At 49.2% G+C, this 26,306-nt stretch overlaps 2 protein-coding genes across 11 annotated transcripts in view; both read right to left on the bottom strand.

Annotated features, from left to right (window-relative positions):
- Positions 1 to 81: 81 nt before the first annotated feature.
- On the bottom strand, positions 82 to 3,626 carry Hr83 (nuclear hormone receptor 83). The gene is made up of 5 exons (XM_011149391.3): positions 2,605 to 3,626; positions 2,435 to 2,527; positions 997 to 1,260; positions 428 to 736; positions 82 to 322 (listed from the first exon to the last, which is right to left on the bottom strand). Exons 1-5 carry the CDS (start codon positions 2,759 to 2,761, stop codon positions 90 to 92), a joined length of 1,056 nt encoding a protein of 351 aa, XP_011147693.1. The 5' UTR covers positions 2,762 to 3,626; the 3' UTR covers positions 82 to 89.
- Positions 3,627 to 3,810: 184 nt separating this feature from the next.
- Positions 3,811 to 26,306, bottom strand: part of LOC105188093 (GATA-binding factor A) — a 56,099-nt gene continuing 33,603 nt past the window's right edge. For 2 of the 10 annotated variants that reach the window (XM_025298812.1, XM_025298833.1), the window contains exons 2-6: positions 10,156 to 10,380; positions 9,397 to 9,674; positions 7,182 to 7,354; positions 6,623 to 6,902; positions 3,811 to 6,260 (exon numbers count right to left, since the gene is read on the bottom strand). In XM_025298812.1, the coding sequence (XP_025154597.1) occupies positions 5,920 to 6,260; positions 6,623 to 6,902; positions 7,182 to 7,354; positions 9,397 to 9,674; positions 10,156 to 10,380 (1,297 nt within the window). In that variant the 3' untranslated portion in view covers positions 3,811 to 5,919. The other 8 variants (XM_025298839.1, XM_025298827.1, XM_025298831.1 and 5 more) reach the window with 8 other exon arrangements.

The raw sequence follows: 26,306 nt of genomic DNA, 5'->3' as shown, positions 1-26,306 counted from the left end.
CGAGTTTTTCTTTCACTCTGAAATCTGATATCTGAAAAATGTGTAACATGCGATAATGTTATAATTTTCGAAAGTCGCGCGCGAAAGATTCATCGCACAGACGCGATGACTCTTTCCATGTCCGCATCGTCAATAATCGGCGCGAACAGTTCTCCAGCCAATTCCTGAGGGCAACAACCGGTGAGTATAGGTAAGACAAACAGGATCCTGATCAATTTCTTAGCACGATCGTCTCGATGCTGATGATGCCGGATCAGAGCCTCCACGGCATTGTCTCTCGCCCGCGATGTTACGCGAAAGCCGTCCGCGGTATTAGCGATTTCTGCAATTTGAGGCGCGCATACCTGATCAATTTTGTCTCTTGTGTCATCTTCATTTTTCTTCTTAATTATGTATTTACTTCTTATTTACATTGCTTTTTATTTACCGGGTCGACACAGGACGAACGTGTCCAAGATGCACAGCTCGACATCATCAAGCTGCAGCTTGGCGATCGCGATGCGTGCCGCGGTCAGATAAGCCGATGCACCGCCGTTTGTCGCTGCATTTTGCCCACGTATGTTCGTTATATCGACTGGCCATGTGGCCGCGCGTAAAATGAAAAGAGCGGACCAACCGCGACGGAGAATTTTATTTTGCTCCTCCAGCTCTAGCAGCGAGAAGTCTCGATGCCGACGAGCACTTTGAACGGCAGCCAGGAATATCTGCGCGGAGATCTCGTACTGTATAGCCGTGCCTGATAGAAAAAAAATTTATGCTTATATCCTTTTATATGTATTATTTTATGTTATACTTTTCTACGTTATATTATTTGTTATTACGTTACGTTATATTTTATGTTGTATCATTTTATGTTATTGTATATTTTCTTTACTTAGCTCTGGAAAATAGATGTCGCGATATGTTTTGCGATATATTTTCAGGGCTAATTTATACATTATTGCGATCACCCGTCGCGAGAATTGACGACTGAAATATCCGGTGGGTGAAAATTACCGGGCGATATTCTCGCAGTTGGTTGTATCTGGCGCGACAAGACGGGAAAGGTGATCTCTTCCTTGGTGTCGGACTCGTGTATCGTTTTCATTGTTAAAGTACTGTTCAATGTGGAGCTCTTGAAGGGCAAATACACCTTGGAGCTGTTCAAACGAACACAAAGAGCTCCCGTTGGGTTAACTTTGGGCTTCCAGACGGTGTTGGAATTATGCGGACTCGGCAGCGCGTTATTTCGTATTCGCGGCCCTCTCTCTTCCTGCACCGCTGTAGGAATATTCGTGAAAAATTTAATGCCTTGAAAGATCGATTTACTTCAAAAGTTTGATCTCCCGTAGAACATAGATGTTATAAAGGAACGTCCTGTTGTTTGAACTTGCGTTAATAATCACACTGTCACGTGTCCCCGTCACTCTTCACGAGAGGGACTTGTACTCACGCCTTCGTTATAATCGATATGAGAACGCGTAACGACGACGTGGTCAAACAACTTCGCAAGGGGGTAGCTTTAATTCTCTGATCTGAGAGGGTAAGGTTTGTGTACTCAAGAGCTCACCACCGAAGTGATATTTGATGTCGTTCCATGTGACACGTTGTAGTAGCAATAGCTGATAAATTATTTACAAGATTATCCACACAAAAGAGATATGAGTCTATAGTAGCTTATACAATCATTATTTTATAATCATTATTTTCGACTATTATTATCATTGTTATGTAATCATTATTTTCAACTGTTTTAGGGTTGTCTGTGTGTTATTTACGTATATTTTTATATGCGAATTTCGTGACTGTACATTTGTAGACACACAGTCTTGATATTACATTAAAAAGATTGATTCTTATTAAACTCGTATCCGATTAAACAGGATGTTGGCAATTATAAAATATATGCTATATATTTATGCAGAAGAAGTTTTACAAATTTTATTTTTGCAACAGGTAAAATAACAAATATATTTCTCGCGTGCTCTTAAGAAACATATCAAATCAGATTATCATCGAGTATTCTGTTACAAGTCTGCCAATTAAATTCTCCGTGTAACGTTAAAGCCACGTGTCTGGCTGGCTGGCACACGCCATTGTTTGCATCTCATTGAATTCATTACATTTGTTAGACCCTATTGTATCTACTTGTCGACGATGACTTTGCACGTTTTGCATGAGATTTTCACGAAGATATCGTATCGAATTAATTGAACTTGTTACGCATAACATTAAACGATAATTAAATCGACAAGATCAGAATTCGCGATTTATAATTGTGAATTTTGTCGTGAAGAACGGAAGAATTTATTTATTTCGAGCGTAAACGTAAGACGTGATACAGTATAAACTGAAAGTAAAACAACAAATTTGCTTTATCTATAATAATTTCTCTTTATTTCTCGTTTATGATAATTAATGTAGCTAAGTTCAGATGCATCAAATCTTCGCTTACCTGCTGTATTCATGCCGACGGAGAAACATTTCTTTAGACGACAATGCGGACAGAAATTTCGCGTAGCTTTCGCAATAGTGCAAGAGCCCGTGGCTAGAAGATGACAAGCTCGTCACAGAATTACAATATAACTGTACAATGTTTTACCTCAATTCAAGATATATACCGACCTATGCAGGTGAACAGAGCGCCGCGGCGCACAGATCGCTTGAAGAAGCACGAGCAGCCGTCGCAGCAATAAACACCATAATGTTTCCCATACGATCGGTCGCCACATACTTTACAAGAAACCGGTGTGGGTAAAGTTCTCCCTGTCACGAGAAACATTATCGTTCGTCAGTTGAGAATACGAGCAACACCGATACTCATTTTACGAGTTACGAATTTTAACGATCGTTTCCTTTCTCCTCGCGATCTCAACGCCGTTTGTATCGCATGTGTTTTCTCACTAATAGCAGCCACTGAGATATTACAACTCGGCTCTTATGGAGAAGATGAAAAAAGACGCTTATTTACCCATGTTTGTGTGCGTCTACTCTACTTCGCAAGCTTGATATCGTTGCGCGCAATTCGTGAAGGGCTGACCGCGTCGCGATGTCTCGTCGTCGATTGCGAGTGATACAAATGATCGCGCCCGATCGCGTCCGCGGGTGAGACCAAACTCGGACACGACGTGAAACACACCCCTTATCCGAGGAAAGTTAACGTCGATGGTGGTGGAAACGGGGTGGTGAATCGGATTTGTCCGACCTGTCACTCGGAACGTCAGGATGCAGAAGGATAATATTTGCGGTGGACTGGTCGAGTGTAATACCGTTCCTCGCTCGTGAAATTATTCCAGAACAAATCGGAAGAAGAAGCGGTATTCGGTGTACCGTGGCGAAAATAATCGAGATCGGCGCGTTTTCAATTAGCGTTAAATATAACTGTTCTCGATATGTATTCGTAAAAGCAAAAGAGAAGCGGCGTGTTCGACGATCTAATAAATATCTCTCTATCCGTGACAACGTAGGATTACAATATCTTTTATTACGTAAAAGAGATCTTAGTTTTAATTTCCCTTTTTTCTTTACAATATCTTGGTGCTCGGTGGACGTACAAAAGTATGCTAAATAAATGTGCTCACAGACTAACACTGCTATTCTCACGTGTACTCGCGATACGAATTTCAATCAACAAAAAGGTGATTTCAGCTTCTTTTTTATTTATCAGCGATACAATCAGGCGTCAGAAACGCGTCCGACTTTACACAAGTATAATATCAAGTAGACTTTTTGTCGTTGTACAAGGTGGTTTGTAGTTGTCCTCGGCACTTCTGAACATGTACAAATAACTTCTCCCCTCTCAAGCAACATCGTCTTCCTTCGCGCATTGTGTCACTATGTCGTCAACATATTGATCGATGCTATCGCATCGATAATTTATTTGTCCATATTCAAAGGTTCGAAGGATATTTATCGTAATGGTGCAGTGCGAATTGATGATTTATGCTTCATTCGTCATCGAGTCCCTTTTCTGAGTCACCAGAATATTTCAAATCGAATATCTCTTTTCTCGGCTCACGAGAGAAAACACAATTTCCGCTTATCTTAATCGATAATAAAAATCATCTTTATCGCGCGTCGCAAAAATAGTTAATACAGGAACTATACATAAAAGTTTCATTGTCTCAATTAACGTTAACTAAACGTATGTTTCAGGGAACCGTAGCAGCCTTGGGGGCCTCGAGTCAATAAATTATAAGGATGGCTCATCATCGTCATCGCCTTCCTCTTGTCGTTTGCGGCAGTAAGTACGTCGAGGGGGGGAGGGGTGGCTCACATCAGGCATTCGCTTCTTCCTTTGGGTCGGGGTGAGTCCTTATGATATTTGTGCAAAGGTTATCGTTATACAAGTCTGATAAAATATTCTTGTGCCTCGAGAAGTCTTTCGCTTTGCCTCGACTGCTATTGAAAATTTGCATCTATCACTATCTCGTTTCTCGGTGAGCTTACATAAATTTAACGTCTACCGTGTATATACGTCCGTAAGATCAGATAAGTAGGGTATAAACCGTACATTTTTTGGTCGTCTAAGAGAAATAATTCCAACGAAATGATTCAGCGTATATTTCGGGCGATCACGGGCGTTATCGCGAGCAGTCCTCCGATTCGGCGTCACTATCGAATAAATCGGCGAGATCGCCGAGAAGGCCGAAACGGTCGAATTATCTCTAAAACTGCGGTGTTTCACCGTTAACGATTATTTACAATTAAGTACTTCGCGTGCGAGCGTTTGCCATAATAATGAGAAGTAATAATCGTACTGGGGATTCGGCTTAGGCGAGGACGTGCTATTTCGACACTCAAATGACGAAGGCATCTTTCTCATTTATATTTATCGATATGTTGAGACACCATTACGTGTGAGGAATACAGCGTGAGAAAGCGCAATGCCTCGTCATCTTTTTAAACGCAAAGAATAGAGACAACATTACCATTCACATCGATCCATTTTTTCTTTTCTCTCTCTTTTCTTCCGATAGGGCAGGCTTTGTCAGAATAATCCGCCGTATGTATTATCCTTGTTGTGCGTCGTGCCTTTGTCAGATCAGGAAGCACTCTTGCGTTAATTATATTATTTTCTTATAATTCGGCTATTTACATGTGTCGGGTATATTCGAGCGCACACAAGAGCGCGTGGTTAAACATGCAAATGTGCCACGTCGCAACGTATAAAATGTTATCTCCCGTTCGTTTCGCCATATTTTTATTAGCTACATCCCATTTTCGCGCGAGTCCCATCATGGTCGTCAGAATCAGCCGAGCGAACGTCCTTCCATCGTAATTTCTACAATCCCTGTCATTGACTAGAGATCCAGTTTCCCTCCCAATTAGGATAGCGCGCCTGTCTGCAGCAACACGCCGTCGAACCTGACATCTTCGAGGCACACTCTTCGATGGTACACCGTCCCTCCCTCTTCGGAGGCACACTCCTCCGTACTTCTCGCCGTACATCCAAGTGTCCGTGTAGTAGATTTCTTCGTGTTAATCACCTGCTCCTAGAATCGAGAAACACTTGCTCGACCGACGACCGACTTCACCTCTCGGTTTCTCGATGACCCGTTTCCCGCGTGTCGACTTCTCTCTTGTCCGAGGTCGGTCGATCTTTCGAATTTCGAAACAGTTTGCACGTACAACCGTCGCTGACTAGTCCCACGCTCCGGAAGAATCGCTCTTCCACTCGTCAGAGAAGTATCTCGAGCACTGTAGAAAACCGCGTCTCGCTCTCCTCTCCTCCTTCCCCTCTCGGCCCCTTGATTCTGTGATTCCTCAATACGAACGCCAGCGACCCTCGACATCGGCTTCTCCGACGCACATCCGTTCTTGACTAGTCTCGTGCCGCGGATTAGTCTTCTACCTTCGCTCCGAAGTGTTCGGACCACCGTTGTCGACTTATAGTCATCCTCAGGATGATTTCGATGGATTTCCGATCCGTCAAATGAATTACGACGAGGACGCGAGTAGTTTCGCCGCCGCGTGATGCTGATGATGATAGGGCGTCTCTTGGGCGCCGTAGTAGTTCTGTTGCTGATGCTCGCTGTTGGCTGCGAGCTGATGAGGATGCTGGTAGTAGGACGCGTACGGTTGGCTGACGACGCCGTCGCAGCTTCGCGGTTCTGTTTTCACAGCGGGCACGCTGCCGGTGGCTAACAGCGAGGTATGGCCGAGGTAGACGGGGCGGTCAGTCGACGTCGACGAGCCCGACGACTTGGTCACCTCGATCTGATGCTGCTGTTGCTGCTGCTGCTGCTGCTGCTGTGGCTGCTGCTGATTGCTCTTTAAGTCTGCGACGATAATATTGCTTTCCTTTGATATCTCGCAACGTAGAATAATGGTTTGCTTCGGTTGGCTGGTTGGCAGGTTGGTGCCGCGTTTTTGGTCGAATTGACTCCAACATTCCGTGAACACTTCAGTTCGCTTTATCAGGACACTTCAGCAGCAATCAGGCTGCTCCTCTTTCAGATAAAACGAATTGAAATGTTCACGAAGCGCTCGTTGGGGACAATTAGACGAAAAAATCGCTCTCAGTCCGAAAGCCAAACAAATAATTTTGTTCTAGTCGACCAACTATTTATAGTCTCGTTTCTCAATTGTGTTATCATGTTCTTTCGCAAACAACGCGGGAACGTATGTAATTTGTACCAACCGGTGGAGGGAGAGGAAGTGGTCGAAGCGTTAGTCTCATGATCCCCCGTGGACGACCTTGCGTTCGGCTCCGGGGTTTTCTTCGGTTTTCTCTTCCTCGTCTGTATGCCGTCCTTCCGCATGGCCAACGGCCTGTTGACCCCGTGCAATTTGAAGTACAACCCGCAGGCGTTGCACACCGGCTCGCCCTCGTTGTTGCGCCTCCACAGGGTGGTAGTGCGAGTACCGCAGTTTGTGCAGCAAAGCCCAAGTCGCCTCGTTGCGGTCTGAAATTCCGACATCTGTCCCATTTGTAACGCACGCTGTGATGCGGCTCGAGTCACGCGGACGCGATTCAATAGAGAATGTCTTTTGCAGTTTTGAACGCGACCGAGAAGAAGAATCTATCTTGAAACGCGTGATCCAAAAGATTTCAGTCGAATTTCTCGTGAGCACCCCACCCTGAAAAATTCTAAGTCCCTTGAGAATCGAAAACCCCTTCTCAGTGCGCGCGCGTGAGAGAGAGAGAGAGAGAGAAAAGATAGATAGATAGTGGAACGATCATTCGTGGAGGAACTTACCAGGCGTTTCGACGGCTTGATAAGCGGCCTGTTCATGCCGTTCATCTTGTGATAAAGTCCGCATGCGTTACAAAGATAATGACCGGTGCCGTCTCTTCGCCAAAGCGGCGTCGATATCGCCCCGCAGTTCACGCATTCGCGACCCTCGCCGAACTGGAAGTCCATCGCGGTGTCTGCAATCGTTACACATTCATCGTTCGATTAAAGCGCCGACAAGCGATTGTCTCTTGCTTCGCGGTAGACTTTGCACTCTTTTTCCACTCTCTGACAATTTTAGTGTCGCGACGGAAACTGCGAAGCGCAGCTGATCACACCAAGTGAGAACTTTTCCGTCGAATTCACCTCGCTGCGACGTCAGATTTATCTACGTCACTCCAACTCCACGACTCTCTACTCGCATCCGCAAATCGAGGGCAGGGGCGGTAGGGGGATCGTTTTTGTGCTCTCGGTGAGCTGACAGGATAAAACCGCTCTTAACGTCTTATCTCTCGAGTCTCTCTCTCTCTCTCTCTCTCTCTCTCTCTCTCTCTCTCTCGGATGTCTGCAGCGGGGTTTAAAGTTAGACAGCGGCGGCGGAGTGTGCGGCGGAGAATGCCGCGCGCGGCGGCGGCCGACGGTTCCCGCACTCACGGAGAAAGCATCCGCGAGCGCCGTTCTGAACCGATTCCCGGCGCTGCGCCGTAAAACACTTGACCGCGGGATCGACCGATCCGGCTCGCTTCAAAGGCGCCGCTATCACTTATCCATCGCACATGGCCCGCCGCGTGCATTCGTCGACGAGCAGCATCCGCGAGGAAAGTTGCCCTCTCCTCGCTGCCCGCGCGCGTTTTCCCTGTCCGTCGCTGTTGCCGTCGCGCCGTTCTCCGCGAACTCCTCCGCCGAACGTCACGAGCCCGTCTATTATTTTCCGCAAATTGTTAACACGTTCATTGTCGGTCACGCGATATCGCGTGTTGCGGCCTCTCACCAAACGGCCGTTTATGCGATTGCTTTTTATTATGAGTGACAAACCAGGACCCTCGAAAAGACTCAGTTCAATGCCAGTTCAATCGTGCAAAAAAACGACTACAAATAAATAAAAGAAAAAATAACTTTGGCCACCACACGAAATTCAAATTTTCAGTCTGACAATGAACGTGTTAATCGGCCAGCGGGAAAAATCGTGTGATAATATAAATATTCGAGTGAGAGAGAATCGATCTGTGCGTACGTATGTGAGATTCTTTCCGCGCAGGGTTACGCACGGCGAATCGGGCGAAGTGGCCGCTATTTATCGCGCGTGATTCACATAGAAAGTGTCGATTAGAAAGCCCCCCCCCCCGGTCGCGCTCGGCTAACGAAAATAGGCTCGCCAAATGACGAGGTTCGCCGCGAGGCGAAGCGTAAAAACGACGACGGCCCGCTTGGAAATTCCACGGGTACCCTCTCGCGGCTCGTCGCTCGTGGTATCGTCTGTGGTTTTGATAAACTAATCGCTGTGGGCTAGGAAATTGTATGCCTCCGCCGCGTATCTTATCGCGGCGGTGTACGGGTAGGTCACATAACTTTCATTTGTTTATCATGACGACTTTACGCGTGATGCACTCGAACGAAGCGCGGTGAGACTCGAGCGCCGACGGATATCCGCATTGCGGGCAGGTAACGTTCGCGTTTCCGTCTTGACAATTCCTCCTCAACCGGTCGATCGGTTGACGCGACCGGTTGACCGGCGACGCGGGACGGCTCGCAGAAGAGAAGGGCGCGTGAACAATTATTGCTGTAAATGCGCGACCGTCCAATCGAACAGTGATGCATATTATACAGGTATTATTGTGGCGAAATGATTCCTCTCCAAGATTCTCAAAGCGACCTTCGGCGCGAGGCGTCGGGTGTCCGAAGAATCCTCAAGCCTTTGCGCTCCAAGCGCCAACCTCGACTCGGTGGGTTTGAGAATTTGTCTCCACACGTGCCGACACGTGCCGATCGACAGACTCAACGATATTGTACAAAGCTTTATAAATTGGCGAAATGGACTACGGCCAACCGTTGATGGAATATCTTTTCGCTTGATTTAATTTGGAAAACTCTTTCCACTCAATTGGACGTGGTATTGACCACGGCAAACTGTCACCGTCGCGGCGAAGTCTGCGAACGCGCAAAGGATGAATTTCGCCATTAACCTTGCAAGTCGTGATTCGATGTGATACCTCGAACTACTTCGAAAATCGAAACTCACTAATGTACGAACCGTAAGGAGACGCGCGCTGGTGGAAGCTGGTGCCCTCGTAGGTCGCCCGCCAGGACGACATCATGGCGACATTCTGCGCGTAGAACGGTGCGGCCGCGGCTGCGGCGAGGGAGGAATGAGGATGGGCCGTGTGCGGGTGTCCTGCGTGCGGATGACCGTGTCCTGCGTGCGGTCCCATCGCCGCCGCGGTGCCGCTCGTGTGGCCGGCGAGTGCGTGATGCGCCGCGTATGTTTCCACTCCGTGCTGCCAGGACGCCGTTTTCTCCCTTCGATCGTAACGCTTCGCGTTAGCCCTTCGCGAGTACGTGACGCGCGTGTACGCGCGGAATTGCGATTTTTCGTTACCTCATACATACTGCAAACCCAAGCGCGTCATTTTAACACGCATAAGCGTGTAATTGGCTGAAGCCTTACACGTTTCTCGCCGTCTTGTGTTTCTCTCTCACGTCGTTTAACATACGTTTAAACGTGCTGTTAAACGATGTTTAGACGAATTAAATGACGCGCGACCGGAACGTCCGGTGTAACGTGTAAAAGAAGAAAGGCTTCAGCCAATTCGACACGCTCATGCGTGTCGAAATAACGCACTCGGATGTGCGGTATGTAACGTCGCGAAAGTCTCCGCGAGTAAAAACGAACGAACACGGCTGCCGAAGTGGGCACTAGCGATGGGCGCGAGCGATCTAGTCTCGCGAGTCCTTTTACGGGGTTATTGTGCAAGAGTGCGGAAAAGTAGATTACATGTACCATGCGGGCGAGGCCGAAGTGGGGAAAGAGTGATATTGCGCCGCCGTGGCTGCTGATGGAATTGCCGGCCTGGACGAGGGAACGTAGACGGGCGCTTGGAGCTGCTGCCCGTGTTGCTGCTGCTGTTGCTGCTGGGACTGTTGCTGGTAGTCGGAACCTGCGCCGTACCCGCCACTTCCGCCCCCGTGGTACATCCTCCCCGAGAGAGCGCTACCACCACGGCATCTGCGGCATGGAGAAAAAGACATGTTTTCTTCTCGCTTTCTCATATGTTGCATTAAAGATTCCCTAATTAAATCAGCCGGCGAGCGATCTTCTCACGATCTTACGGACGGTGTTCTTGTGTGACCGTGAACACGGCTGCACACAAAACGTTCGCCGGGAACTCGCTCAGAGAAAAAAGCGCGGAGGCGCGCGGTTTCGTAATCGTCGGTCGCGCGAAGTCGCACGAGAGCGAAGTGCGGAAGTTAAGAAGCACTGAAGTTCGCGCGACAATTCTTTATTCTTCTCGTCTCGAGCCGTCGACAAGCCCGCCGGATCCTTTTACATATTGCAAGAAAAACAAGCGCTCACGAACGGACCACCGAATAGATAACGCGATAGGATGTTGCGAAAATTTACATTGACTTTGAGCGTTAACACAATTAAGTTCCCGCGGACTGATAAGAGCCTTCGTTCGGCGGTTAGGTCTTCGCGATTGAATTCGTAATCTCCTCACCGGTCATCGATCCGTGAATTTCATCCGACTCTTTTCGCGGACTTGGCACGCGCTGATTAGCCGCGAGCCGATCAGCTGATCGGCCCGAAAGTCCGCATCTACGGCTGCTAATGTTATCACAACAACAAGGTGTTTGACAATCAATGTTTTGGCCAAAGAACTCGACCGAAGTCAGACGCGGACCACGAACCCGTCACGCTCAACGCGCGTGATATTTACCTGTGAAAACATTCGCGAAGATTCTCGCTCGGAATATTACTCACATAATTCTCGCAGACAAACTGTCAACAGTCAACGGCGAATCTCGAACAGACGGTGATAATGAAACACGGTGCTCACCTTAGTACGAGGATGAATAATCGTGCCGTTCGGTGCGCCGGCATCGATACAACGGCAGAGGCAAGGCGCACCGCGCGGCTAAAGAGAGCCACCGTCGGCAATCTTCTTCCGCTACCGCACAGAGATATATCGCCGGCAGAGCCCGCGGGTAATAACATGGAAGCGGCAATAATACATCCTCCCGGAGCAGATAATGCTAATGGTCCCTTTAGCCGATATAACCGGCCGGACATATTGAAGTAACGCGAGCGTCATGTAGAACGACGATGCGCGACGTCGGGCGTGGGCCGCCCGTGAGAGAGAGAGAGAGAGAGAGAGAGAGAGACCAAGGATGGTCGTGAAAAATTCATCCGAGTCCCGTCATGCTCGTCGATGGCCAGCTCTTCTCTTTCTCTCTTTTTCTCTGTCTTACTTGTCTGTGCGCCCGTGATCGCCCGTGGTCGCGAATCGGAAGACCAGATGTGTCTCTCCGACTGAGGCGAAACAACGCGAAATTTCACGTGAGGTTCAGCGTGGTGAGATGAGCGAGCGGGAGGTCAGGATAGAGAGTTGGAGGTGCTTTAATCGCAGCGCTTTAGGATGTAATCGAATGTGATTACGTATTTTAATCGGTCGGATGGCGTTTTTTAAACGCCTCTGAACGATCCCTCGTAATCTCCCTCGTAATAATCTCCCTGAGATGATCGAGCGAATGCGAATTTGCATTCCTGTCGCAATAATTACGGCGATAATAATTACGGCCGAGAAAGGAGAATTCCCGCTCGCGCGCACGCGCCTTTTAGGCTTGTTGCCGTTGCGCGATTTTACAGCGCAGTATGCATTTTACGACGATACCGGCGTTACTTTGCAGCGGCACGTCGAGAATTTATCTCGCGGTATTGTTAGACATGAAAATAGCACACGTGGTCCGATACATATCGGTCTCTCTCTCTCTCTCTCTCTCTCTCCCCCTCTCTCTCCCTCCCTCCCTCTCTCTCTCTCTCTCTCTCTCTCTCTCTCTCTCTCTCTCTCTCTCTCTCTCTCTCTCTCCCGCGGCACCGCGACCATTTCGGTACGTGAGTCCTGCACCGCCCACGAGTCTTATTGTCAGGATACGCATCTCCTTAAGGATAGCCGCGCAAGTCTCGCCATATCTATGCATTCCATTTGAGCACGATGCATGGAACACGCTGCGCTTTGCATCGCGAAATTTAGAGGACGCGGATGCGCACGGCCACCGGCCGTCGAGGGTAGACTGGTGTGCTCATGGCCCTTTGTCCTGTGAGCAGCGGGCGCGTTTGAGTTTTACTCCTCAGCTCGGCCTTGACGTGCCGATTTTGACAGCGTCAAATAATTCTCCCGTTATTTTTATCGCCTCTCGTTGAATTATCGTCGCGATTTCTCAGACCTTCCTCTCTTTTCTTCTTCTTCTCTTTCCTTTCCCTTCTCCCCGCCCCCCCCTCTCTCTCTCTCTCTCTCTCTCTCTCTCTCTCTCGTGAGATGCGAAACAAAAGTGATCGGCGTTGCAACGAGTGTAACATTGATACTCGGCGGTGCTCGGTACCGAGTGAATAAAAGTACCGATACCTAACGAAATTTAAGCATCCCCAAGCGCGAGATAACCCCGGCTACGGGGTGAGTAGATATTGAATTCCCATACGCCGTGCCGCCCACGGTCGTGCCATTGTCTGGGACACGAGCGTTCTCCGGTGAAGCGACCGGAGAGTGCCGCCATGGTCGGCACGTTCCATGAGTCGGCCCTCCGCAACGGGTCCAGGAACCTCCGGAGAGCGGAGGGCAGGTAATTTATGGCCGTCTCCGACGTATAGCTCGCGCGAGAGGAGAGAGCACCGAGATGCATCCGCGTCGAGGGGGACAGGGAGGATAGAGAGAGAGAGAGAGAGAGAGAGAGAGAGAGAGAGAGAGAGAGGAAAAAGGTACTTATTAACATTTTAGAATAAACTCTCTCCGAGGATCGATATTTTTCCCCCGTTATAAGTCTCTCCTCACTCGCATACGCGTGCGATCGAGCCGTCTCTTTCAGAATATAATTTGACATCTCGAGGACTCTTTTTTTTCACTCTCCTGATTTCTTCACAAGTCTTCTCTTTCACAGAAGTCTTGATATTTCCATTGGGATATAATTCGTAGTTAATTCCGCCAGTTTGGGGCTAGTTTACAGGGTTGAACGCACGCGGGCGCACGGCAGAGTGGGGAAGCGCGTTCTCTTCGGCTGATGAAGGCTGAGGTGGAACGGAGATAGAGGAGAAGCGCGGCGGTTCGAAAGAAAGGGGAATCGCCGCGTGCTGGGGAGGGGATCAAATGATAGCCCACGTGTCGGAGCGAGAGAAACACAGGCCTGGATAAAGGCGTCCGACACGCGGGAGGAAAAGAGAGGCACGGAGGCGCGCAGACGCGTCTCCACCTTCGGTGCTGGAACTCTGAGCGTGGAATCGGGGATACCGATAGCGGCCATTGCGGCCACGAATGAACCACGTGTAGGCGGGTCCAAAGCTTTCGTCGCGCGCGTATTCTCACGCACACGTGTGCACGTGAACCTGGGTGTCGACGTGACGTGGTGCCGCGTACGAGAGCGAGCGAGCGAGCGAGCATGCGAGCGGCGCATGCCTAAGTGGATGAAGATTGATCAGGCTCGGGCTTGATTAGGGGTTTGCTGCACAAAGCGACGATCAGTCTCGGACGTATTGTAAGAAATCGACTGTTAAGCCGGAATACATAGAGAGACGCAAGCAACGAGATCCGAGCAACAAGAAAATTAGTCAATCATAGTCGGTTATCCTTGGACAGCAAGGAGATCACAATCCATTGTGATTTGCCAGATTGTTTGATGCTTCAGATTTCCCGTATACTTCGGGCCTTGCCCGTCGTGAATGGTTTTACATGACACGGTGGAGCTGAGACTCGGCTGAAAATTTCCCCCGAGCGATGGCAACTCGCTGATCTCGAGAGCGTGGAATTAATTAAATCTCAAAGTCGCCGGAGCATGGATCGCACGAATCGCGATGGGAACGTGATTGTGACACCATGTTGCACCCGATCGATACCGATCTCGAGAATTGGAAACTGTCGCGAGCTATTGAGTTATGCCATTATTGACGGCGGCGAAACTAGTCGGAGGTCGCCGCGGCCGCAACATGCACGGCAACCCGGCGACTGTGTGTTATTCAGTTGTCATCGTAAATTAAATATCCGATGCCAACAGCTACCGGAATTGTGCAGTTGTGACGTTGCACCGCTCGCAAACGCAGACTGCTAGTAACCCGCGTGAAATTCCAGGGAATCGTAACTGTATCGGCCCGTTTATTTATCGTACCGATTAGATAATGGACTGGTTCGTGCGTTCGTGCGTAAAAGTTCGGTGGTTTTTCAAAATGTTCACTCGGTGCCTGGAAACGTCTGGGAACCGCGAGTACTCGCGACACGCGAGATCGCGAATCTGGCGGTCGGCGGCGCAAATTAGCAGCGCGCGACGGGTGTCACGACGAGAGCTCACTTCTTCGCGATATAGCCGCGTCTCATCGTTTTATACGACGGCGATCTTGTTGAAAACGTTACACGCTGTAAAAAGACGACGGATGGCTCACGAATGAGCGTAGAACGGCTCGCATTTGAGTCGAGATCGGTCGGTGGTAATCGCGCGATTCGCCGCGATCATCGCACGCAACTTTGGATTTTTCCCGATCCGGCTGATAATAACGATTTTTCTAATTGCCGTTAACGACATTACACAGCGCTCGGCGGAGCGTAACAAGCGCTGTCGCGGAGCTTATCTCGATTCGCGATAGAAAAAGCGCATATATATCACGCGGCTAGCTATAACGGCAGCGGTCGAATTAACATAACTTATCGACATTGGAGTCATTTTGATATCGCCTAACAAGGATGTAGGAAAGCGCGCAACCTTGTAAATGTGATGACAAAATCGATTTATCCTCTTAGTATGACGGCGATAAGCGAAATGTGACGAATGCCGTTATCAGCACACGCTGATATCAAGTGTCCGACCGTTTGTAGGCCATTAAAATAATTTACCAGTGCCCATCGTTAATAGAGAACACACCACGCTTTGTTGATTACCGACTTGCGAATGTCGCCAGCGCGATATCACACACGAGCAATGCAATTTCACACGACTTCCGAAATTCGCTTCGCTCGATGAATATTTTCAGCGTGACGCTGTATTGCGACGCGTTATCGCATCGACGGGACAAAAGACAAGGAAAAGAAAAGAAGAAAGAGAGAAACCAAAGCTTTCTCGAGATATATCGCGTGCCTCCTATTCGTCGGCTATTTTATTTATTATTCATCAAGCCGTGCGACATTATCGGCGTGAAAAGCGGCGCTGGGCGTGTGTCACGCGACCCGATGGAAGCTAATTTATTATTAGCCGTATCGCATGAGATCTTTTTTGCCCCGTCGCTATGATTAACACCGCGTTCTCGTCTATTATTATTTAAACATTACACTGGAACTGTTATCGGCCGTCGATGGCGTCAGAGCGGAGGAGCGTGATCGCCGCATAAAAGGAGAGAGAGAGAGAGAGAGAGAGAGAGAGAGAGAGAGAGAGAGAGGAGAGAGAGAGGAGAGAGAGAGGAGAGAGAGAGAGAGAGAGAGAGAGAGAGAGAGAGAGAGAGAGAGAGAGAGAGAGAGAGAGAGAGAGAGAGAGAGAGAGAGAGAGAGAGAGAGAGAGAGAGACGACAGTTCTTATCAATAATCACTCTGATCGTTATTTTATGTGCATATGCGCGTAAGTGAAATCGACATTCTTGCCTCGGGTGGGTTGTCGCAGTCGCCTCTCTGGAACCGTCGATGCTTTCAGCGCACAACTCTATCGCGTCGCTACCGCTATCGTCGGGGGGAGAGAAAAAAGCGGGTACACAGGGTGAGGGGGGGGGAGGCAGGAGAGAACGGGTATCAGCGCTAATGGGTACGTTTAAGGATGCGCTTGAGTCTCTCTCTCTCTCTTTTTTCTCGCAAGTGCGGATGCGATTACGTCTCTCGGGGCTCGTTAATACGTGTACGCACGCACGCACGCACGCACGTACGTTTATTATACGCCGATAATGGCGCGTTGTAATTATATCGACCGCGAGCGCGGTACCCCCGCATTATTGCCATTATTAACGTGATTATGATTTACGACGCGAGATTAACATTAGGTCAATGAGCGATAATCCTGTCCGCGACTTACAAATTACGCAGGTCGCAACGGCTTTGCACTGATTTGCAACGGCGCGCAATCGCGAAGTTGCAGCGAGTGTGCGCGAGCTGCGGTAAAACGCGCTTTATTCAGCGCGAATTACATATTTGAACGACGATACGGCATGTTTGCGGGCGACGTTACGCCGCCGGTCTCATTGTGTCGCGTCTATCGTCGCGGCCGTATCTGGCCCCGTCGCTTTTCGATACGACCGAGATTCCGGCGCATCAATTTCATGGATATTTCCGGGAAATTGACGGTTCGCGAATACGCTCTGCGGTCTAGCGACTACCGCGCTCTCGATATTTTTCTCTCTTCGGAACGAAAATAAGATGCAGGTCCCGAACGCACGGCGTCTGGTCGTCACCTAGCACGCCCTCCTTCTTTCATGGCTAATCGCCGGCGCGAGCAGGATAATTTACGCTGATGCAAATCAAGCGCATATCGATCGCGCGCGGTAAATCACCGAATGCCTCGAGTGTTTGCATAAAGACTCGTTTAACATGCGCGTGCGCACGTTAAAATAACGAAGCGTAGTGTAAGAGATGCATAACGAGTGCGTAATCTCACTCGTAAAACGACGGGGGATGGCGTGAGGATTAACATTTTCTCGCGAGCCAGGATTATTACTATTATCATTGAAATCATTCTCCGATCAAACCGTGGTCAGAGCCGCGTTAGCTATTTTTAGGTATTTTTCGCCTGACCGACGCTAATTTATCGCGACGCGAAAAGGCGCGCGAGCGCGCGCAATTAAGCGCAGCGCACGATTACGAACTCCCCGACGCGACTGCGGCTCTCTCTCTCTCTCTCTCTCTCTCTCTCTCTCTCTCTCTCTCTCTCTCTCTCTCTCTCTCTCTCTCTCTCCCCCTCTCTCTCTCTCTCTCTTTCTCTCTTTCTCTCTCCTCTCCCCGCGAAGAGGAGGGCGATCGCTAGCAGAGCGGAAAATATCGGATCCTCTAATGGGAACCGGTTGAGAAAATAATCGCGTTTCGATGTTACGGACGGCGCCACATCAACGCGGCGCCGTACTTTTCGACGGTCCTCGACGGATCACACGGAATTTAGATGAGAGCCCGGCGGTAAGAGTTGCGACGGGCGAGAAGGGTCCGACGCCACGTCGATGGCACCAGGTATACGTCAGTAATGGGCCCCGGTTAAAGGGACCAAATAGAAGAGCGAGGAGGGTGCGAGAAAGAAAGAGAGAGAGAGAGGGAGAGAGAGGGAGAGAAAGAGAGAGAGAGAGAGAGAGGGAGAGAGACCCGGGTGCTCCTTTACGACGCGTCCCAGTCAGATGTTGCAACGCACCGGGTTATATCGCAGAAGGCTATGCTTATCAGACGTGCGTGTGCGAATTCGAAGGAGACCCCTCCCCCCGATTTGTCTCTTTCGTTTCGGCTCGAAACGCCGCTCGAATTTCATCGGGAAGGCGGCAACAATCGAATCTCGTGTGTCATGAAATTTAACGTACGGTCAGGCGAGCGATTGAAAAATAACTAATTGCCGCGCACGCACACGCGCGTCGTGGTAACGCTAGGTGGGTTAACGCGGATGCCGATCGGCGCACGTGAGAAATGAGTTGTACGCGGTGCGTGCCGGTGGCGAACCCGGGTCCGGGGTCACGTTGCATCTCGGAGTGCATCGTAGGGTCAAGCGGCGCAGCTATTTGCGTAAGCGACCAGACGCGTCGCGGCGACCAGGCGCGAGCGCGAGCACAGGCCGCTTGATCGAAGAGCTTTAATCCGGCGGCATTCGTGGAAGACGAGTCCCTGATGATTACGACGAAGTACTTGGGCGCGTTCTCGGGAGAGTTCTCTCGTCCGCGCGAGGACGGCTGGTGCCGAGGCGCCACGGCGCCGACCGCGTAGAAGGGTTTCCTTGTAGGTCCTACACACTCGCGCTCGCGCACGCACACGCACACGCACACGCGTATCACGCACATCGAGCCGTTGCGACGCGACGCGACGCCACGACGACGGTCGTTCTTTCTCTTTTTTCTCCTCGGCTCCGCCGAGGTGACACACAGGGGTCCGATGATCCCTCTGGGAGAGGGTCTCACCCCGCACTCGAGAAGCTTATCCCGTATCCGTGCGGCACCATTGCGGATCAATATGATCCTCAGCTTGCCGAGTCGAAATTTTGTTTTCGCTTTGCTTTTGTAAATTCGGTTGAACTTGAGGGCTAATCTTGTATTAATATATCTTAAAGATTGTAATCCAGTAACGAACCAAAGTTTCGTCCAAATAACGGACTTTTCTCTCTCGTAATCTTTTTCTTATTTTTCTTTATCTGTGTTGGAAATTCTAGTATAATGCTGAATTTAATTTTCGTCAATGAAACTTTTTGCTCGTGAATTTTCACGAATTTATGTCGAGGGAAAAGGTGCGTGATAGCCTATAATTAATGCAATGTTCATCAGTGATCAGAGAGTATTAATTGACGATTCGTTAAAGACTACGGGCGACATTTCTAATAGGCACAGTCTTGATATATTATTTTCTCCGCATCGAAGCTCATCATATTTTCCGAGTGTGTGTTGTGTGATCCTTCTGCTACTGTGTGTTTATGTCCTTTATCAGAGGGCAACGGGCGGCGGTTGGCGATAGACGGGAGATGACGCAGTCGTTTTTGTACCTTGTTTTGGTACGGTCTACTCTCGCGTATTGCGTACTTCTTCCGTAACCGAATTATTATCTATCGGGCCACCGACCGAGGTACACATAGCGCGACGCGGACTTCGCGTACCGGTACATGCGATAAAACTCGTCGGTGGATCGCGAAGAAGTTCCGTCGGTTATCGAAGTATTTTATCCGCACGAAGTTTTTCGTCCGCACCGCGTTAACCCTTTAACTGCTACGGTCGAGATAACTCGAGTGTGGGAAAAAATGGCGGCCTTGCTACGATCGAGTTTACTCGATTTGGACTTTCAATGTGTAATACCCATCCATCTAATTCAGTTTGTAAAAAGCGTTACCTTCCGATTTATCAGATTTGAGTGACAGTGACCATTATAAAATATTTTATAATTGTAAAAATAACTCAGCAAAGAGGGTCATACTGGTCATTTAGTATCTCAGCAGTTAAAGGGTTGATTAATCGCGCATTTCTCCGATCGAATCCTACGCGGGTATCGGTGCCGGAGTGTCCTGTGACGGGATGTTGAATACGGAAGTCAAGGTGGAGAGGATTCAGGGCACCGAGATGTGGACAGCGATACATTTTCGAGGTATTAATTATAAAATAATTTGTTATACGAGACACACTGCGATAAGGCGATTGTGATGAGCTTGTCAAGAGATTTCTAAATCGAAATTTAGAATCTACACTAGAGTCGATATTCGTAGTTTGTCACGTACATACACACTGTTTGATAAATAATTAATATAATAATATAATTGCATGAGTCTCTGATTATTCGTCAATCTTATTTTCTACTTGGTTCATGTTCACAAGAAATATTGACTCAAATAATGCTAAATAACGATTCAAGAATATGAAAGTGTGATTAATTGTCTCATTTAATAATCGTAAATAATTTGCAAGTATGAATACCAGCCTAGTCTCGTAAACATTGATTTGTCGCCTTTAAAAATATCTTTCTGGACAGTATGTCCCACTTTAAATTTACCGATGCATTTTTATTATTTTTATATATTCCTGTTATTACGCCGCGCGAAGCCAAATTCCTATTAATTTTTACACAATTGTTAGTCTTACAACTCTCTCATTTTTACAACTCTCTCCTGAGTATTCGAGTTTCATCAAAATTTGCAATAAATTTGTAACAAACCAAGAATACGATGTAGATTACGGCAGATGACTGTTTATTGCTTGACTGAAATTTCCCATTGGTCCCCCCTTCAAGTTTGACGAGATTTGTAGGGCCAAAATGTTGAGAGTCGGGTTATTAGCTAATTAGATGGAATCATTAGATGGAAAAAGATTTAAAGTAGCGCTAATGCTTAATAATATCCATAATATTCGTGCGAGCTTTTTTCGCGCGGGTTTTCATGCGTGACGTATAAAGATGTGAGAATCGCGTGCCGCGGTTCTGTAAGTTTGACGCGCAATAAATAAGTACTTTCTCTCTGAAGAGACTCCAGTCACGATTTATCGATCGTCGTGCCGGCAAATCGTGCTTCAGATGTCATGAGTAAAGCGCCAGTTGCCAACTTTTCTTGGAAATTTAATTTTTGCGCGATCGTTAAATGCTGCTGAACGTATACGCGTAACAACCGTTCGCTTGTTTTACGTTGCGAACGCAGGGCATTTAAAAATTTTTATAGAATTCTAATTCGGCGATAGACCCACTCGATTGCGCACACTCATGCGCGGTGCATTATGCTAATTGCTGGCGCTCATAAAGAGGCCGTTCACCGCGTTATCCGCGCTCGAAAGTCTGGCAAATTTATTTACGATTGAGAGACAGAGAGAGAGAGAGAGAGAGAGAGGGTAGGGGAGGGGAGGGAAGGGGAGAAGGGAGGGAGGGAGGAAGAAAGAAAGAGGAGGAGATTCCCTTGTAGCCACGCGCGTGCGAAGCCTCCTTCGATTCTCAATTCGAAAACCGCAGTCAAGGTGATCATGTCGCGTGTTTTCCGTCTCGCTTCTTTCTTTCTCTTGACGCTTCGGAAGAAAGAAATCAAGGATAAGGGAGAAAAAGGCGGACGACGACCGGGTTGAGCCAATAAACCACCAGCTCGACCGTCCATCTTTCAAACGACTCTTTTCTGCGTCTGAGAGCGGCTGCGCGGCTACCTGGCCGAGAGAGGTGCGATGTTCCTCCAAAAATAAATCTTTCGCGCGTAAGCGTCACACGACCGGCCGTGCACGGTGTATTGAAGTAAACGCATTAATGCCGAAACATCGGGCTACTCTTACGGATTATCAAACCTGGAGATGCGAAAAATCGCCATTATGATCCTCTTTCTCTCTTTCGAAAAGAAAATAAATAAATAAAACAAGAAACACGCCAACACAATTCAATTCGACGTCGGGTTTGATTTGATTGAAATTATAAAACTGTTCCTCTTCTATCAAAAGAGTCGTTATCGTCGCGATGGTACGTACCGTGAAAACCCCGTAGTTTTGCGAAATTCCTCACGACAGATCGGAATGTGTCGAGAAGCATCGGCGGAAATGTGCGAGAGAGGCGATATCGATCTTATCCTGTTCAATTAACACGCTCCTCGGGAAATTATGTGCGAGACGCGGTGAGGTAGGTAGGTGCAGGTATCATAAGCATCCTATCGTCCCAGGGTGCCACGGATCTACCTTTCGGTAACCTGAGACCGCAGATGCAAACACCAGATAAGATCCCTCCGAGGGATTGTGGTCCAGTTTCGGCACGCGCCTCTTCCCGTCGAGGTCGTGCGAGAAACTCGTGCGCGTGTTGACGCAGGTGCTCGTGAAGATGCGAGCAGTCGTATTTACGCGATTCCCATCGACGTGCAACGCAGCCGCCGCTGCATTTATATCGTTCCGCATTTATATCTGATAACGAATCACTCGCGATCGCCGCTCGCGATGAAAAATTTCGAGCGCGATATAAATTCTTTTTTTCTTTGTTCCTTTTTATATAATAGACACTTCGAATCGCTCCGAGAAGAGAAAGAAGACACGCTGACTTCTTTATCTCGTGAGATTCGGGGTGATCTTTTTTCGCTATAAAGTCTGCCACCGCGCTGCACATTAAATGGCAGAAAAAGACCGTAATTTTACGAGGCCCCGGACGAATGAAACGGCGACAACGACGAGCATAATGCCTCGTTATTTCTACGAGCGCTCCTGGTCAGCCGCGGGCCGAAATATTCGCCGCGTCGCGAATGACACGCGGCGGCCGCTTATTGAGTGCGCTTTGTCGAGTGCGTATAATTAATCATAAAGTGCGCCGTAGAACGCGCGCGCGGTGTGTGTGCATGCGCGTCCGACCATAATAATAACCGCGAGCGCAGGTGTGTGTGTGTGTGTGTGTGTGTGCAGATGCGTGCATTTTGCACCTTTGAGGCGTAAGATCCCGGATCGGTGTGCACTTATGGCCTAATGTCAATGTTCATCCGACTTAAATGCCTCAGCGCGAGCTCGCAGCCCTCGTCGTTAGTATAAATCTTGGTGAAATAAATTTATTCACGTTTGCGCCACGCGGTTTACGAACACACGCGTAAAGCGAGTGCGCGCGAAGGGAGGAGGCGGAGGTAACGCGCGCGCGCGCGCGGCAGAAAGAGAAGAAAGAGCGAACGGAGAGAAACGGGAAAGGAGGACAGGCTTCTCTCGTACCTGCACAACGAGAATTTCTGCTACTTCGATCCTCTCTACCGTCACGTAGAAATACTCGATTTCCCTCGGCGGCACGTGTATACGAATCGCGCGCGCGCGAATGTGTGTGTGTCTCCACGGTGCATTCGTTTCAATTGCACGAATTAATGGCGCTGCTAGGTGGAGAGGAAGTCTCGGCTAAATGGCAACTGGCACTCCGATGCAAATTTCAACATTTTCGTCGTCGGGCGAACACGGCGATACGGTGCTCGCGAGTGCGCCCGCGGCCGCGGCCGCGGCCGCGCGCGATTAAACACGGCGGTGGGTAGGCTCGGCAAAAGGGAATCGCTTGTTCAACACACATCGGGATAGACGTCTAATGCGATCCTCTGCATTATCGCGAGCGCGAGCGCGAACGCGCTTGTCGCGACCGCGCGAATTATCGTGGGAATGTCTGGGCCTTTTTCATATCGTACGCGATAACGAAGATCGATAGATGCTCCTTCTTCTTCTCTGCCAGCTCTCCTGCCGATGTCGCTGTTGCAGACTTGCGACTTATCTGTCCTCTGCGGAACAATTAAAATGTCGCTCGGACCGGTCTGTCGCGATACTTTGGACGAATCCGCCGGTCTGATTTACGGCTGCACGTATATTCCACGTTGAAAATCGCCGGTAATAACAATCTCCTTTTATCGCTATTTTTATTATTCACGTCGCCACGTCGCGAGGACACCGTGGTCGAATCTAGCAGTAAATCTGAAATACGCTCGTGGAATACGACGACGACGCGGCGCGTTATGCGTATGTTGCGCGGACGTGCCTCGGGAAAAGCGTAGTAGAGATAGAGAGACGCGCATCCGGTGCACCGTAAGCGTTCGGCCATTAAGCGAAATATCGCGAGAAGAAAAAAAGACTTCTCGTATCGCGCGCTTTACCTTTTTATCGCGCGCGCGCACGTTCTTTATCCTCGACCAACTTATTCGGGATATCGATTTCTTGCCGAGCGCCGGCTCGCAATCGGCGCGCAAAACGACGTAACGGCGGACGTTTAATGCGAAGTCAGGATGATCGACGATGCGCGGGTATCGAAATTACGTAACAATACACTAATATATCACGGTCGCACGCTCCTGCTATCACTTGAATCGGTGTACGACACCTTGCTAATTTACCTGGACCTGGACGAAGAGAGAGAGAGAGAGAGAGAGAGAGAGAGAGAGAGAGAGTGAGAGAGAGAAAAGGAGAGAGGAGAAGGAGGGGGAAGAACGGCAGCGCGTTTGTCTGAATAAATTCGTCTGAAAAAATTTGGACTTTCTAAAAAAGTTTTACGGTATCCCGGAGCAATAAAATCGGCGTGCCGCTTTTTCGGCTTCTCGGCGACGATTGGAGGGAAGTCGGTAGACCGGACAGGGGAGTTGGCGCCAGGACCAGGCGCTCTGGCTTTCGTTGAGCAATTTGTCGGCCCCGGCGTTACACGGTCGCGGTCCACCTCTACCTCTAGGATACGGCACCGGCGCGGCGTGTCTTCGCCGAAAAGAGCGGCGATATAAATTAGACGTAGCCCCGCGCGGCTTGAGAGTCACACCGCCGTGTTTTCGAGTTTCACGTTTCATGAATGGCACGTCGGGACAACGTCCGTTCGCCATTCTTTCTCGTGATTCAGAAAATCGGTGAGAATCGCGCGACAAGGAGAAGGACCGCCGCGCCGCGCCGGGAGGAAATACCGAGCATCGTTATCCACTGTCGTACGCGAACTCTCGTAAAAACAAGAGATCCCACGAGGAATGATCTCAGCGGTAAAACCCAATCGGCGATCACTCGATTAATTAGCGACTCCGATTCAACCCCCTCGCCGTTGATCGAAATCAAACAACGTTTCCTTTTCGCGTCTCTCGGTCTCTCGGGAGGATTCTGCACGCACGCAGAAAATTCTTATCGAGTAATATTCCATACCATATCGCGTGCCTGACATATATTCACGCCCAAGTGCAAACTTATTATTAATTATATGTTGTAACAGCTGATCAATTTAGATATCTTCTTATCTTTACGATATGAAAATGTATATCATATGTAAAATAGTTTTCCATACTGCCTCCGGGCGTTTGGCATAACTCGAGCATATCCCAGCGGAACAAGCTGATACGGCACGAATACTATTGATAATTCGTAGAAAAATTGTCTACGTGCGCAGCAGGGTTGGCGCGAGGAAGGGAGCGCGCGGCGCGCGTTTCGGCAAATAGCGCGGTGGAAGAAGTAGCACTCGCCGTGTTGCGCTACTTTACACGTCCGCGAAGAACCGCTGCAGCCGGGTGCACACACGGACCTATCTGACGCGCATACCCGGCATGTTATTGCCCAATTATTATTCAATGGTACGCGGACGGCTGGCCGATGCAGCGGGTGCACTACTACCGCGGGCTTTGCGAAATCGGCCGACCGAGCGACGTAAAATTCCGCACGCGTTAAGCAAGTATAAGGCCGGTGAGAGCAAGAGCGAGCGAATAAGCAAGCGAGCAAGCGAGCGAGTAAGCAAGTAAGCCAGCAAGTAAACCAGCAAGCAAGCAAACGCATATGAGCCGCTCGGATCTCTCTCCGGGACCCTTCTCCGCTTACTTGCGCCGTTGTTAGTTACGCACGCCGACTTTTCGCGCGCGTCTGGAATAAACGAGATCTCAATCGCGCATACGGAATAACGACGCGAGCTCGTAAGCACAGCAACTGGACGAGCTGCGACGAGTAGCGTGGTACGTATGTATGTACGGTACGTAGGTGGGCGGGTAGGTGCGTGCGTGCGTGCGTGCGTGCGTGCGTGCGTTTTCGCATTTATTATGCGGGAGGGGAGTTACCTGATAGAGAGAAATAAAGCGCTCACTCTCCATCGGTGACGCACTCTATTCTCGATTCACGCTCTAGAAAATCGAGGGTCGAATTTTCCGGCGATTTTCGAAGCTCGCGAAGCTCTCCTCTCTCGCCGCGCGTGAAAATAAAAAGAAAGCGCTCGTTTGGGATCCCGGCGGCGCCGGGTTTGCCTACTTACGCCTACTTTACATGAAACGTACGGTCGATTCACGTCGCGGACATTCTCCGAGCGGGTGGCGAGTCCCGGTTGCGAAAAAAAAAATGAAGAAAAAGGAAAGAGACAGAGACGCGAAGAGGAGAGACCGAAGAAGAGAGAGAGAGAGAGAGAGAGAGAGAGAGAGAGAAAGAGAGAGAGAGAGACAGAGAGGTAGAAGAGAGACACGGAGAGAAGTTCGAGAGGACTCGCTCGAATCATGCCGGATTCAGGAATGCGCGCGATTGCGGTCGCGTTTCGATCTCGGCTCGCAGCGACGAGTCGATCGCGAGTCAGGCTTTAATGGAATCGTCGGGATCCGCAGACGAAAGTCGCGATGCTTGATCGCGAAGATCGACGATGCTTGAAGGAAGCTCGGGAAATATTCATTTCGCTCGTACGGCCGGTGGTAATTTATCGGTATGAAAATGCATTCAAATAATACTTGGCTTCGCGATTACACATCACGGGGTACGTGTGTACGCATGTGTGCGCCCACTGTGCGTGTGTTGTATGCATGTATGTGTGTGTGTGTGTGTGTGTGTGCATGTGTGTGTGCGTGTGTATGTGCGGAATACGTCGATGA

The sequence above is a fragment of the Harpegnathos saltator genome, unplaced genomic scaffold (assembly GCF_003227715.2).
Source record: "Harpegnathos saltator strain DR-91 unplaced genomic scaffold, Hsal_v8.6 scaffold103, whole genome shotgun sequence".
In the NCBI taxonomy this organism is placed as follows: domain Eukaryota; kingdom Metazoa; phylum Arthropoda; class Insecta; order Hymenoptera; family Formicidae; genus Harpegnathos; species Harpegnathos saltator.
Note: the sequence above shows the minus strand (reverse complement) of the source record. Positions and strands in the feature narration are given on the sequence as shown.

Coding starts and splice junctions, on each gene's coding strand:
- Hr83 (XM_011149391.3), bottom strand. CDS start 2,761: ATGTTTCTCGTGACAGGGAGAACTTTACCCACACCGGTTTCTTGTAAA. Junction 1,261..2,434: donor CGTCGGCATGAATACAGCAG/GTAAGCGAAGAT, acceptor ATATTCCTACAG/CGGTGCAGGAAGAGAGAGGG. Junction 737..996: donor AACTGCGAGAATATCGCCCG/GTAATTTTCACC, acceptor TTTTTCTATCAG/GCACGGCTATACAGTACGAG.